This window comes from Podarcis liolepis, assembly GCF_965112155.1.
Source record: "Podarcis liolepis genome assembly, chromosome: 5".
NCBI lineage: Eukaryota > Metazoa > Chordata > Lepidosauria > Squamata > Lacertidae > Podarcis > Podarcis liolepis.
The window spans coordinates 60,806,590-60,820,345 of record NC_139556.1 but is presented as its reverse complement, the minus strand read 5'-3'; the positions used below and the strand labels follow the sequence as shown (position 1 = coordinate 60,820,345).

At 48.0% G+C, this 13,756-nt stretch overlaps 3 protein-coding genes across 9 annotated transcripts in view; 2 read left to right on the top strand and 1 right to left on the bottom strand.

The window, feature by feature from the left end:
• The window catches only part of LOC310707815 (prominin-1-A-like), a 31,966-nt gene extending 30,236 nt beyond the window's left edge, over positions 1–1,730 (top strand). For 3 of the 4 annotated variants that reach the window (XM_083505212.1, XM_083505213.1, XM_083505214.1), the window contains exons 24-25: positions 815–841; positions 1,441–1,730. In XM_083505212.1, the coding sequence (XP_083361338.1) occupies positions 815–841; positions 1,441–1,492 (79 nt within the window). In that variant the 3' untranslated portion in view covers positions 1,493–1,730. Of the gene's footprint in view, positions 1–112; positions 842–1,440 lie in introns of all 4 variants that reach the window. The other variant, XR_014526736.1, reaches the window with a different exon arrangement.
• Positions 1,731–6,708: 4,978 nt separating this feature from the next.
• HPS6 (HPS6 biogenesis of lysosomal organelles complex 2 subunit 3) lies at positions 6,709–11,363 on the bottom strand (the record flags this gene model as incomplete). The annotated part of the gene is made up of 1 exon (XM_083505211.1): positions 6,709–11,363. The coding sequence occupies one exon, from the start codon at positions 11,361–11,363 to the stop codon at positions 8,916–8,918; it is 2,448 nt and encodes an 815-aa protein (XP_083361337.1). The 3' UTR covers positions 6,709–8,915.
• Positions 11,130–13,756, top strand: part of ARMH3 (armadillo like helical domain containing 3) — a 128,293-nt gene continuing 125,666 nt past the window's right edge. The window contains exons 1-2 of one of the 4 annotated variants that reach the window (XM_083505218.1): positions 11,130–11,159; positions 13,339–13,488. The gene's annotated coding sequence lies outside the window, so the exon portion shown is untranslated. Of the gene's footprint in view, positions 11,160–12,039; positions 12,236–13,338; positions 13,489–13,756 lie in introns of those variants that run through there. The other 3 variants (XM_083505216.1, XM_083505220.1, XM_083505222.1) reach the window with 3 other exon arrangements.

Sequence of the window (13,756 nt, the reverse complement as noted above, 5' to 3'; positions counted from 1 at the left end):
AGTGTTTGTTGTGGGGGAGGAAGGGAAAGGAGAATGTTAGCCGCTTTGAGACTCCTGAAGGGGAGTGAAAGGCGGGATATCAAATCCAAACTCTTCTTCTTCTTAACCCAAGGTACCACTGTACTCTGAAACAGCTTTCAACCTTTCTGGCAAAACATGGTCCTGTGGAAGCCACACCAATGCTGTGTTATCTGGGTTTGTTGTCGTTGTTGGCATCCATCCGTCTTGAGAGACAATGGAGTGTGCCTCCATGGGTGAAGTCAAATTGCTGTGATAGGGACATTGAGGTGACCTCTCCAGGGCACAAGTCTGCGCAGTATGAAGCAATAACAAAAAAACCCCATGACCCTGGGCACGAACTAGACTAGAGCCATGACAAGTTCAAGAAACAATTGCTCACGTGACCAGGGAGGATTCTTGCTATTAAGGCAGCATTTCAGAGGGTGCATAATTCTAACCTTACGGCTAAACTTCTTTGCACCCACTTTGGCTGTGCAATGCCAGAAGTAGACCCAGAGAACACATGTAAGACACCTTACTATATAAAGGAGCTATGCTAGCTAGTGCTTAGGTGCATTGAGCTTGGTCGATGGACATGGGTTTTTCTGCTGTTCAACAGGCACCCAGGTTTGGCAGCACTGCTGAAAGGTTGCATTGTCCTGCCATCTGGTTCCAGTATAAGCAGTTGGGGGTTATAGTACTCTTCTTTTTAATTCCCTTGCCCACATTAGGGTTGAGGGAGCTTAGCATGGATTCTGGAAAGCCTTTGAGGAAGCTGTCATATATCCCATTGACATTCTCTTTCTTTTACTAGGGATGGTGCCATGGAAAATATGGAATTGTAAGTATCTTTTCATACCTCCTGTCTATGTTTGGTGTGGAGTTCAAAAGAAAGCCGCCCTAGATGTAGGAAATGACCATGCAATTTAAGTAACGGGAAGGAGGTCCAGTACTGGAGAAAGGTGCTAAACAAGACCATTTTGGGAAAGGAGCTCTGCCATTTCAAAATATGAAGCTCTCTTGCTTTGGTGTTGGTGGCTGGGACAGAAGACATTTAATGCTCTGCAGGGTATGCTTTTGGTCTTCTTTGCGCTAAGCTGAGCTTTCTGTTGCATGCTGGCCCCAGCTGCACAGAGGCAGTCCCTGGGGTGCTGGTAAGAGGAAGTATGGCTGGCATTGTGCACAGAACCCACCAAATCCTATCTGGGCATGAACTGAATCTTAGCTGCAGGGAATGTTTTTACAGTGGGTGGGGCTAGGGAAGTATTCATCCCCACTTCCACTACAGGCCAATAAGAGTCATATAGACCAGAGAGATTTCTCCAAGTGTCATTAGTTTTTTTTATAAAATCCTTATTAGAAACCCCTTTCCGCTTCATGCCCTGCCCAACCACCTAGCCTCAAGCTTAGAGCGCTCTTTCTACTTTTCTCCCTTTGCAGATCAAGGCCACCACATATGTTCAAAATGCCCCGAGCAGAGCTGAGGAACTAGCAGTTACCTTACCAATTACCTTGCCACCTATCGTTCTTGAGCAACACTGAGGATGACACATGAATGTCTGCAGAACTGCTTTGCTTCTCTTCCCAATGCGGAGCATAAGGATCACCGCTCAGAAGCAAATTCTCCCTGGCCAAGTTGGCTTATCCTGCGAATGACACCATTAGGGTAGCTGCAAGACATGTTACACATGAGCAGGCCTAGCTGTGTTCCCAATACATAGCCCCACGTGTGTGTTTGTTCTGTGTGTTTCTACCCTAAAGACTAGGCTTGCAGTCTCTGCACTATGACATTTCTGCAAAGCTACAATCCTCCCATTGGGACTGTAGCTCCTTATGCCCCACTGTGGCAATGATAAGTATTCTGGAGAGCCTGCCTCTTCTTTGAACACCAGTGCCTTACACAGTTATATGCCATTGAATGATCCTGCTGGCTTGGGTCAGTGGCGTAGCGTGGGGGGTGCAGGGGGGGCGGCCGCACCGGCCGCAACATCTGGGGGTTAGGGTTAGGGGGCGCAAATCCACTGGTTAGGGGGCGCAAATCCACGGGTTAGGGGGCGCAAATTACTTGCCTTGCCCCGATGCTGACAACCCACGCTACGCCACTGGCTTGGGTTGATGGCTGACTGTGCTTGCTTTCTGTCCATAATAATGATGGTGGCTCCAACGAATGCAATTAATCCACCCAGAAGTAGCAAAACTCTTTCCCTGTCCCCATCTCTATTTGGGGTTCAGGAATGCCGTCTGATGCAGCTGAATCCAGGATTTTGTGTGACACAGCTAAAATGACTGGTTGGGGAAGCGTTTTGGCAATTCAATTATGGGCATTACAAGAAGCATCATGCTGAGCAACATGACAATCCTCCCGCAAGGAAGTGGGAGCTGACTTCAGTTTTATTGGGACTACTTTTATTTTTTTAACCCTCTATGGTTTTCTACTGTGTGTTTAAATTTACAAAGCAAAATCGTGTGCTCTAAATCTATTAATAATGAAGGTATAACTGAATTGTGTACAATGCATTGACAATGCACTCTTATTTAAAAATGCTAAATAGTGCCTTGCTGTCTCAGGGCAATTTCTATCTATCCTTTACAACAGGGGTGAGGATCTTGTGGCCTTCCACATGTTGTCTGACTCCAGCTCCCATTAGCCCTAGCGATCATGGCAAATGATAAGGACTTATGGAAGTTGTAGTCCAGCCATTCTCCATTCCTGCTTAACAAGAATCCCAGCAACCAGCAAGTGATAGGTGGTCCCACCTTCTCCCCATCCCTGCTCTAGACTGGAAAGAAAGGAGCAAGTACTGTATAGCAAAAGGAGGCTTAGCTAAAAAACAACCAAACAACGCATACTGTATGGTTCTGCTAATCCACATGTGCAGAAAGCACATGTTGCCTTAGTCCACTTGTCAGCAACCTGTCCTCCAGATGTTTCAGACGGTGATTTCCCAAGGCAGTACCATTGCTGAGGCCAATGGGAAATGCAGTCCTAAACATCTGAAAATCACCAAGTTAGCAAAGGCTGTTCTGAATTGGTGGCTAGAACACTTTTTCACATTTCATGTCATCCCTTGCTATCTCAGGACACGCATTTGTATGTTCCCCTATTGTATGAACTTCTTCTACCCCCCTCCTTGATTTGCAGTCTTTGGCATTTTATATTTTCCCAAAACAATGAATTTATACAAATGCATCGTGCCAAAAAAAAGTAGGTCTCACTGTGGACCGAAAACTCTAGTAGAACTGGGAATGGCCTCAGCCTAACTTTCATGCCTTCAATCTAAACTGAGGGTGAAACTAAGGCGAACTTCTGTCTGTGGAAGGATTTTTCCTTGTGCAACAAGAGTGTTCTCCCACTAAATCTGTTTTAGGGGTTCCCCCAATCCTTGGGAGAAAATTTGGGGGGGTGCAGGACATGCATGGGGGTCGGGGGGAAGTCCTGTTTGTGCAAGTGGAGACCGTTCTGCTTGTGAAATAATTTAGTTGAGCATTGCCCATGTGGTAGTAAAGCTTGTCTCTCTTTAATGGGTTACAAGCTTTCAATAAGAAATCCAAGAAGTAATCAGAAACGGCATGTGCCAGATTCCAAGATACATTGTACTACCTCCTTTAACAACCACCAGTGGGTTGTACATTCCACCAGAAATGCTGGTCTAAATGTACGTAGAATGTTTATTGCCAACGTTAGGAGTCTAGGTAGGCTGTATGTTTTTAAAATTTGGTCTCTGTTATTGTAGTGATGTATTTTCCCAGGTGGAAAGAAGCCTCCCATGCACCCCATTCCTGTTTCTAATAAATTTCAATTTGGATTCCTGCTGTGGGTAGATAAGCATTATTTACACGCTTGGCTTCTGATCCAGTGGCAGCTCCTTGAAAGTGGCGCGTTGCTCTTGCTGCATTTGGGCTGCTGTCTGAGAACTTAATCATAGTTCTGAGGTTGGGCAAATTCCCTAGTTAATGAGAAGAGTTCTTTTCCTGATGATGCATTTTTATTCGGTATTTTTAAAGATTGGTACAGAATTACTGTATGAGATCCAGCTGCCTTTTCAGTATGTGTGTTATAGGGAGTCTGCAGCATTTTTGTTGCTGGGAAAATGAAATCTCCTCCGAATTGCTAGCATATCACTGGCTATACTTGCTATTAAGAACGATGTGGTTATGAGGTCACATCAGGCATATAGTGGCTATTTCCTACAGCATCAATGAGAAGAGCAGATAGTCCAAATGTCATTTTGTAAACTGTAGGAGGCACTGTATGCCCACTATAATTGATCAGTGAGGGAGGTTTCAAAGCCCTATTAAAGCTAATAAAAGCCAGCTTCTTATTGGCAGCTGTACCCTCCCTAAACACCTATTCTTTAGTACTGCCCTGTACCACCAAAATGCTATAACCCTTCCAACACCATTCTATTTAGTATCCATTTCAGTTTTGAGTCTTTTATAACCTCTCATATGGGTCTTCATCTCCTACCTTAAAAACAAACTGGGGTGGCGGTTCCCAATTCATCAGTGCTATCCTTTAATTCCAATACCAAGGGGCAAAGTATTATGCTATTACTGCTGGATCGAGATATACCAGCACAGATGTTCAGCAGGATATTTTTAACCATCTGGGAAAAAGACTACATTGCAACAGAACTTACTTCCTGAAATGTTCTCAGAAAATGTGGTAGGTGAATTCTGAAGTGTAAGAAAAGCCTAGCTGGACAATTTTTTAAAATAAAAAATAAATGAGAGAGAGAGAGATGAGGGTACACTACTGTGTAGCAGCCATACAGCTTGAGGGCTGACATTTGTGTACTGATTTGTAAGTGTGCAAATTCCTGGTAAGTGTTGTGTAGGGAGAAGAGGTGCCCAGGAGTCACAATCAAGGCTTAAGATGGTTAGAAAGATATGCTAAAGCAGGTGGGGAACATCTGGCCTGGAGAGCAAAAGATTCCCATACATATGCTGCAGTCATGTAAAACACAAGGAACAAGTATGCCATAAGAAACGGGAAGCATTCATCACTGCAACATCACAGTCTGCAAAGTATCCCTAACTGTGCTCACTAGCATGGCAAAGCAGAGAACATATGAAAACTCACAAGAAGGTATAGTCAACCTTAGTGGGAAGTAATTCTATATTATTATGTGCAGGATGGGAAATATCTACCATACCGATTCTCTGTGGCATTTCCAAAGTGCAAAAACAGTGGCACTTCCAATTGCCAAGCTCTACAAGATTTCAAATGAAAACGAAAGTCTGTTTGAGTGGTACTAGATAATCCAGGAATCATGCTGTAAAGCCACAGGATCAGAAGTGGGAAATGATTAGCAATCTGGAGTGAAGTATCTACCCCCACTTTTCCTCTCTTGATCTTGCTGTAGTAATAAGCCGCTTGAATTAAATGCCACAACCCACCCGTACCCAAAGTACGTGTGATACTACAGTTCTCCGTGTGAGTAAAAGCGCTCTTCTAGCATTTTCTATAATTATCGGATGATCCATTTGTCTTTTTATATCACTTCCGTGCATTCAGACTTTCCATTACTTTTTATAAGGTATAAGCCAGGGCTAAAATATTGGAAAATTAAAGTGGTGGAAGAACTACTGTAGAGAAACGGCTCCGTGAGAAATAAGGGTCACAAAATCTAGTGCTGCCTTGTTGGACTGGAAGTTGCTCCTCCTGTGCCCATTGACTGGAAGTGATCCCAGAGTGGTATTCAACTGAACTTTACTCAGAAATTGATGAACATGACTAAGTCAGGCCCAGAAATTTCAATGGGCCTACTCAACTTTGTTGAATACTGCCCTGCCTATTTTGTGACTCTCTTAAAATGAGCTAGTAGCTGCCGCTGCCAAGTACAGTATCAGACGGTCAGGAAGCTGAAGTCTGTCATTGGATCTTTACAAATACAAAGAGTGTGTAGAGAGGAGAGCAAATAACTACAAGGTCTTCTAATAGGTAACTCCTGCAAACACTGCTATTAAATATAATCTTGGGATTCTATTGCACTGGATTGGCTAGGGCTCTTTCAGTAGTGGAACACCACCACCCCAATCCATTGTATTCTGGTTTCCATCAAAGGAACAGATACAAAGCCAGGACATCCTTTAGGAAAAGGCACCCCTGGAAGCATAATAATCAGTATTACATGCTGCTGCTTATAAAATAAAGAAAAAATCCAGACCAAGGAGGCTGCTTGTTCTTTATGTATAAAGAGACATCACACGCTACTCCCCTCTTGTTATAAAATGAAATCCTATTTCAAGCTGGTTTGCAACCATTTGCCTATTGCTTCTCCCTTCCCTCCTGCACTTGTGTAGCTCTTGTCGAATCTCTTTACATCTCCCCCCTTCACTTGAAGGGACACTTTTAACCTCTCCTTTGTTGGAGGCAACTGTGAGGGAATCTAAAAGGTAGACTATGACCCCCATAACTGCTTTCACAGAAGAAGCTGGGCAGCTGCCAGCACAGCTCTTGTGCTATGAATAAGCAGACAAAAGGTGCATTGATTGCTAGCAGAACAGCTTGCCCGCTGCAGCTTTCCTTCCCAGCAATGGTTTGCTTTTTAGTGGAGGGACTTTTTCTGGGTCAGGCTGCAATTTATCTGCTGGCATTGTTCCCCATTAACAAGTGAGGCCGAGCCTGAATCAACAGAAAAGGCACACACAGCTGGTGCCCAACAATACATATGCCAGGTACTTCACAGCCACAGATGAGTCCTCTTCAAGGTTGTTTACCTTTTAATACTGCATACAGCACACAGGATTCGAAAACAAGAATCTCATTAAAAACAGAATAAACTTGCCAAGATTAGCATAAAAAAATTTTCTGCCAAGTTACTCAGGATGGGCAGGGCAAACACACCATCCAAGGACCATTATGCGGGCAGTTTCTCTTAATCCTCTGCCTAAGAGGCCCCACTGGGCCATCAAAGGGAAGCTTGTGAATCCCAGCACTGTCAAAACCTTTAAAAAAAATTTTTTTTTAGGTTTTGCAGAGAGGAGGAGGTTTGTGCAGTACTTGGAAAAAGAAAGCCCACTCCTCTTTACAAGAACCCACACATTCCTCTTAAGTTTTCAGGTATGAAGGACAAGGTGATTTACTCTCGTCTTATCTTTATATATATATTTTTAAAAAGGCTCCAGGCTGCGGAAGCGTATTATGGGTTCCCTGAAAGCCTGAAAAAAACTTGTAAACAGTATTGCAGATGTGGATTAACTAGGTTTGGAACAAGTCCTCCATTTGTGCTGGTTTTGGAAGGCAACTCCCAGTAACACAATTATACCTCTGCATGTCAAGTATTGACAAACTGGTCACTGGTCAGTATTGGTATGGCTTTCCTCATTCTCTGACAGAAGGGGGCAAGATCCAAAGCTGTCCTTGTGTTCTGCTACTTATCCATTTCCCCAGCCCAGGAAAGGCTAATCTGCAGCACCAAAAAGACGTATTTGCTCTGCACAGGAAAAATCCAGATTGCCAAGGCGCTGCTGCAGCACCAGGCTTGGGCTGAGGCAGAATACATGTGATCTGCTTGGAATCCAGGCAGCTCAGTCTCAGGGCAGGGTCCTGTCTTACAAAGGGTCATAAGCCTACAGAAAATTACCCACCCAATTCAACAGGCGTAAAGAATCCAGACAACACTGTGAGTAATAAAGCCTTCCACACCCCATTTTTGGCTGGCAAACCCATCCATTGAGTTTGAAAATTGAACTGCATGGTGACTTGCTGCTTACACTCAATAAGCCATCTCTCTCCTTTGTACTATATTGGGGAACCTTTGCTATTAAAAAAAAAGTGTTTTCAGCAATTTCATAAGGTTTAAAATGTTTTCTCCCACCTGCAGAAAGAAAAACCCACTCCTGTCTGGAAATGTTAAAATTTACTCTTCCTGCCCCATCTATGTAAGGCGGCTTCAGTGATGAAAGTCTCATTAGGTGAGAATATTCCTCATTCCCAATGGCAGTTATTCTCAGGCAGAATGAAGGAAATGCAAGACACCAACAAGCATTACTGTCTTGCTCCAAGTCCCCATCATTCTTCCTCTGTAATAGAGATATATTTGACTTAAGCCTACAGCCAGCGTGGGGTCCCAAACATGAGGCAAGGGTTACACTACTCTGCAAGTGTACAGGACATGCCCTACCCCTGGGAACTGCAGAGCTCCTTCTATTGACAACCTCCACTTTTCTTTTTTTATAAATTGCAAAAGATAAAACCACTCTAGGGGACAAAGGTGTGCGCACACATTTGCAGTGGGGCTTCCCCAGTTGCAGGTAAATAATGCATGTTTAAACACATCAGAGGAGTGAGCAGTGGATTATCAGCCAGAGAAGCAGACAGAGGACATGCTTTCCGTCAGGGACTTTCCAAAATGCTGGTCTCAGGGGGGAGTAATACTGGTCAGTGAAACTTGGCAACATACAGGATGGCATATTGGCAGGAGCAATCCCTGCACTTTAAAAGGTAGCTACTAAAGCATATTGATGGAAGTTCAAGATGTGCATCCTTAAGGTAGTCAAAGCAAGGCAACTCCCCAGTGACACTAAGCTCGCATGCAAATCCGTCAGATGCATGTAGACTAGCATTTTACCAAAACGCAGAGGAAGTTTAACAAAACCCAAGCCCACCAGCATCATTCACAAATGGAAGGGAACACACCAGCAAGCAGTTCTTCAGCTAGTCTCAACTGTGTGAGCTCAATAGTTTAGTTCCTATGTGACTGTATCTGCTCTTGTTTAAGGCACCAGAAACACCCAACCCTTGCTACAAGCTCTGCACTCTTCCAAAGAACCCATTGGCAATGCAATAAACTTTGGGATTTACCTCCCACTTTGGCAGAGGCAGCTTGCTGATGCAGGGCCTAAGTGGATACACAGGCTGAAGGCTCCTGACCCCACCAGGCCCTTTTGCCTGTTCCCACCTCTAAGCTTCATACCACCTCGCGCAATGAGTGGTGTGTGTGGTTCTGAAAGGGGGTTAACTCCTCCTGGGCAGCTGCCTTTGGGGTATCTTTCTTTTGCCTGGGTGGGGTTGGTGGTGGGAAAGTTGGACTCTGTAAGACAGCATAGATTTCATCCTGGCCAGGTGGGCCCTGGGCAAGTCTGTGCAACAGGGGCTTCAGCAGGCCAACAGTCAGCTGGGATGACCCACCTGGGAGAAAGGGAGGAGGATCAAGTTCTGTTGGGGGTAAGTATTGCTGAAGAACGCTCAGGATGTCAGAAGCGCTCAGATTTGTAGGGCAGAGTTCCCACAGCTTGTCCAAGTAAGGGTCCAGGTCCCTATGCTGGGAGCACTCTCTCAAAAGGATGGTGAAGATCTCTTTGTTCAGCAAAGGGCTTAGCATGGAGAACTTTTCTGCAGCCTCCATCACACGCTGCCATCTCCTATGCTGGATAAGGAGGTCCATGGCCTGCAGGATGGCTTTGGGCCGCTGGCTGCATAGCAGGAGCTCAATCTCCATTTCCCCATCTGCCAGAGAGCCTCTGCTCCTCCTTGGCAGCACAGCCAGTGCCCTTTTGTAGAGGGGAACAGCACCCTCGGGGCCCTCCTTGTTGCCGTAAGTCCAAGAGGCACCCAGGTACTCTTGGGACAGCCCCACAAACTGAGGCAGCCACTTAGGCTTGAACTGGTGCAGCAACAGACAGATGAGTTCAAAAAGTGGAACCATCCCATTTAGAGGCCCCTCCTCTTGCTTGCTGAGGCCGGGCACTGATCCCCCCAGGATTTTCTTCCACACATCTGGAGTAGCTCTGGCTACCAGTACTCCATCCCCATTCTGTTGCAGCTGCAGGTGGTTTTGGATGGCCTTCCAAGAGGCCCCAGGGAAGGAACTGAAGATGGCATTCAGGTAGGCCAGGTTCTCCTTGTTTAAGTCCAAGTGTAGAAGACGACCGAGCTCCTGCTCCACGAGCGCCTCACCATAGCTCTCCACCTCACTTTCCGAGGCCCCGACCACACACAATTTAAGGAATTCCAGCTTTTGGTAGCTCTGCAGTTCCAGCTGCATTGTGCCCAGCAGTTTGGCGTAAGGCTCTGGGAAGGCCCTGGGACGTTTATCCTTGGAAGCAAGGCTATAGCACAGGATGGAGGAGAGTGCAATGGGAGCCTGGAACATGTCTCCCTTTTTCAGTTTCTCTACGGTGAGCTGAGAGCTGCTGAGGCTCCGCCGCTGATAGTATTTGCAGGCCTCTTCAAAAACCATCTCGACCAGGGTGGGCTCTTCCCTGTCGGTACCAGAGAAGTCAAGGCTGTAGATGCCGTTTGGACCCAGGAGCTGCACTTCCTCCTCCTCGGCATGGAAGTCCAAAAAAAGCACTTCCTCCGTGCTCAGGACTTTCTTTTCTATCAACTGCCTGCTGCCCAAGTCCACAAGATAAAGAGCCCCTCCAAAGAAGCAGGCAAGGGTGTCCCCAAAAACCTTCAGCTGGACCTGCTCCCCTGGGGCCAAAGCACTTCCCCCAAAGTCAAAGATGGGTCTCCACACTCCGTCGGGCTGCACCAGCTCCACAGCTCCTGCTGTGCTAACCAGGAGGAGCCCCCTGCGACCAGAGAGCACACAGCTATGGATATCCAAAGGGTCCATGTTTGCCAAGAGTCCCACACAGCCCAAGAGCAGCTTTTTGAAGTCCACTTCACTGCCTGGAAGCAAAGCCTTAGTACAAATGCAGCCTTTGGATGGAGCAGCAATGATGATGTCAGCATTTTCGGGACGCCAGATGAGGACAAACTTGGCTACTCCCTGGAAGGTGGCTGGAGTGGGCAGCAGGAAAACACCAGAGGGTGAGGCGAGCACTCGGTACACAGGGCTGTTGTGCAAGACAATCCTTAAGGGGCTCAGCTGGGCTCCCTGCTCCCCGATCTGAAGGCGTCTAGTGCAGATGCAGTACCTGAAGGCTCTCCTCTCGGGCGTCAGCTGGGCGTCCAAGGGGGGCCTCTCCTCACACCACACCAGCTGGCCCCCCCAGCTGCAGATGGAGACAACCCGGGCACGAGCTCCATGGCACAGCTCCAGGCTCTGCAGCAAGTGCCACCCCACTGCGGGCACAAATCGCCAGAGTTCAGTCTTGCCGTGCTCCCAGATGATCGTCAGCACCCAAGAGACAGCTGTCCCGGGGCTTTCCAGGAAAAGCAGCCCCACCACGGGCGGCTGAGGAGGCTGCCAACTCCTCTCCAGGTCAGCCCCGTCGGCGCCCAGGCGCTGGAAGGCCACAACCCGAGCCTGCGAGGCCGGCTGGTTCCACAACAGAAGCAGATGCTGCCTGTCCGGGCTGGCTAAGAGGCGGCTGGGAGCCTCGCCCGGGCGGCCCTGCTCCAGCAGCTCTCGCAGGCAGCGGCCGCGGACGAAGTCGCTCCAGTCCGAGATCTGCCGCAGCTTCATCTCGGGGCGTCCGCCGCGGCTGCCGACCACATGGGGAAGGAGCTCAGCAGGACGCGCCGCGGCGGGGCGAAGCTGGCGGCGCCTCACCAACGCGCCCTGCCTCTTCGAGCCGGGAGCCTCGCCTCGCCCGGTCTCCCCGCCGACTCTGGCGCCACTATATTCCCCCCTCGCCGCCTTTCTTGCTCTCGCCGGGCACTTCCACGTCCTCGAGGAGGGCCCCGCTGCCTGCCTCTGGCGCCTCCCGAGTCCCCTTAACTCTAGTCCGCCAGCTCCTGCGCGCCCGCTCCTCCGCAGCGGTCAGGTCCTGGCACTCCCGGGCTCCGTCCCTCGTCCTCCTCCCGCTGCCTCGCTTCTTCCCTTTTTCCTCCCTTCTTCGCGCGCTCTCGAGAGTTGACAGCGGCTCTCCCTTAGGCGCCCCGGGGTGCCGAGAGCAGGCAGGTCGACCCGGGCGTTTCTCCAGCGAAGCTCTGGGCGCGCGGGCAGCGAGAACCTCGGCGCCTCTCCCCGTCCAGGTCCGAAAGCAACAGCGCCCCGCACAATTACTGCAATCACGAGGCCTCTCGTTTCCGGGCGCAGTCGCTTCCGCGGCCGGGCCTCGGCGGCAGAGCCCGAGCTGCCTCCGGCTCTCTTACTTCCGTCCCTGCCCGATGAGGTTAAAAATCTCACCGCCCCGACTGAGCTGCGGCTCCGGAGTGTAGAAGCAGGCAGAGGAGAGCAGGAGCCCTGCCGGGCCTGCTTTACAGCTCCGCCCTGCGTTAAAGAGACACGTCATTATCATCAATAGTTTTCATTTATATAGCGCTTCATATTTCGACGGAATCTCTAAGCGGTTTAAGTTTTAGAGGCAGGTCGCAGAGTATTTACTACGAAGGGTGAGAGGACTCAGCAGGCCTTTGGCTCCTCAAAATTACCCGCTTTGCATTACCTGCAATGCATGTTTACTCCGGTGTAAGTCCCATGGTGCTCAGCAGAGTTTACTTCCTATAACACTGCAATTTACCGTGGAAATAAATCACAAGCCAGTGGTTTTTAGCACTGTGTTAACATAGGATTGTTGAAAGCAGCAGAACGCTTCGTTGGGGTTTTCCGACAGGAGACCAGTTATTGGCTTTATTGAACAGTGCAGTCATAGTCCCCCTGCTTGAGTGGGCCTCACAGGAAAGCGGCCTTAGGGTAAAGATGGCAGTCTAAACTTGTAGCAACATGGTGTGCAGTCCACAAGCAATTACGTTCATGGCCTGAAGTACACAAAAAGCAGCTTCCTAGCCTCGAGAATAAGCCCTACTGAAATAAACTGAATTTTCTTCCAATAGGATCAGGCTGCTTTCTTAAACTCATTTATAAAACCCCCACCAAAGTTTACTTCAAAAAGGGGTTCAGTCCTGTGCACCCTTTCTAGTACCACTGTAGAACTTATGTTTGAGTAGAGGTGCATAGGATTGGGGTGCATATCTGTCTTGCCTCAGAGAATACAGTGGTACCTCGGGTTAAGTACTTAATTCGTTCCGAAGGTCCGTACTTAACCTGAAACTGTTCTTAACCTGAAGCACCACTTTGGTTAATGGGATCTCCTGCTGCCGCCAGAGCACAATTTCTGTTCTCATCCTGAAGCAAAGTTCTTAACCTGAAGCACTTTTTCTGGGTTAGAGTCTGTAACCTGAAGCGTATGTAACCCGAGGTACTACTGTATTGTACTCCTGTAACCTTAGTTTTACCTGCATAGGAGTAGTGGGGAATAGGAAGGGTTGGGCCCAGCTTGGTGGCTTGCCATAGGCATCAAGTTGGCCACTATGAAAACAGGATGCTGGACTAGATCAGCTATTGGCCTGATCCAGCAGGCTGTCCTTATGTTCTTAAGGATGGTGTGTCTGAACTATACAAATGTGTGTGCAGGCAGCAACGCTTCTCAGACGAGGTTTCTTGCTTTGCCAAGAGTGGGGCACATTTCCCGTCTTTGTATTTATTTCTTCTTCAGAAGCAAACAAGCAGAGGCAGGAAAAAGTCTGGAATGACAAACACGCCCAGACTATCTGCAGAGCAGGAACAGCCTCCTGTGGCAAATTTGTGCAAATCTGCTGACTACAAGCGAGCGAACCAAACGTCAACAGTTTGTTCTTATCTAACAGTGTGTATGCGCAGCAGTACATGAAGAGCTCACATTTACAGGACGACAAACCAGCTGATTGATTTGATCTGATTTCATTGCATGGATTAATTTGCAGCTAGGGTTTCTTCACGCTTATGCTGTGTGAGTGTGTAAAAGCACATGGAGGATCCCTCCTGCCTCGTGGTGGTAACTGCTTCTTTTACACAGGCTACTTCAAGGTCTTAGGAACGGGGATCAACTGATTAGGGATCTTGGAGGCAGATTATGTGGATCCTTTCACTAGTAC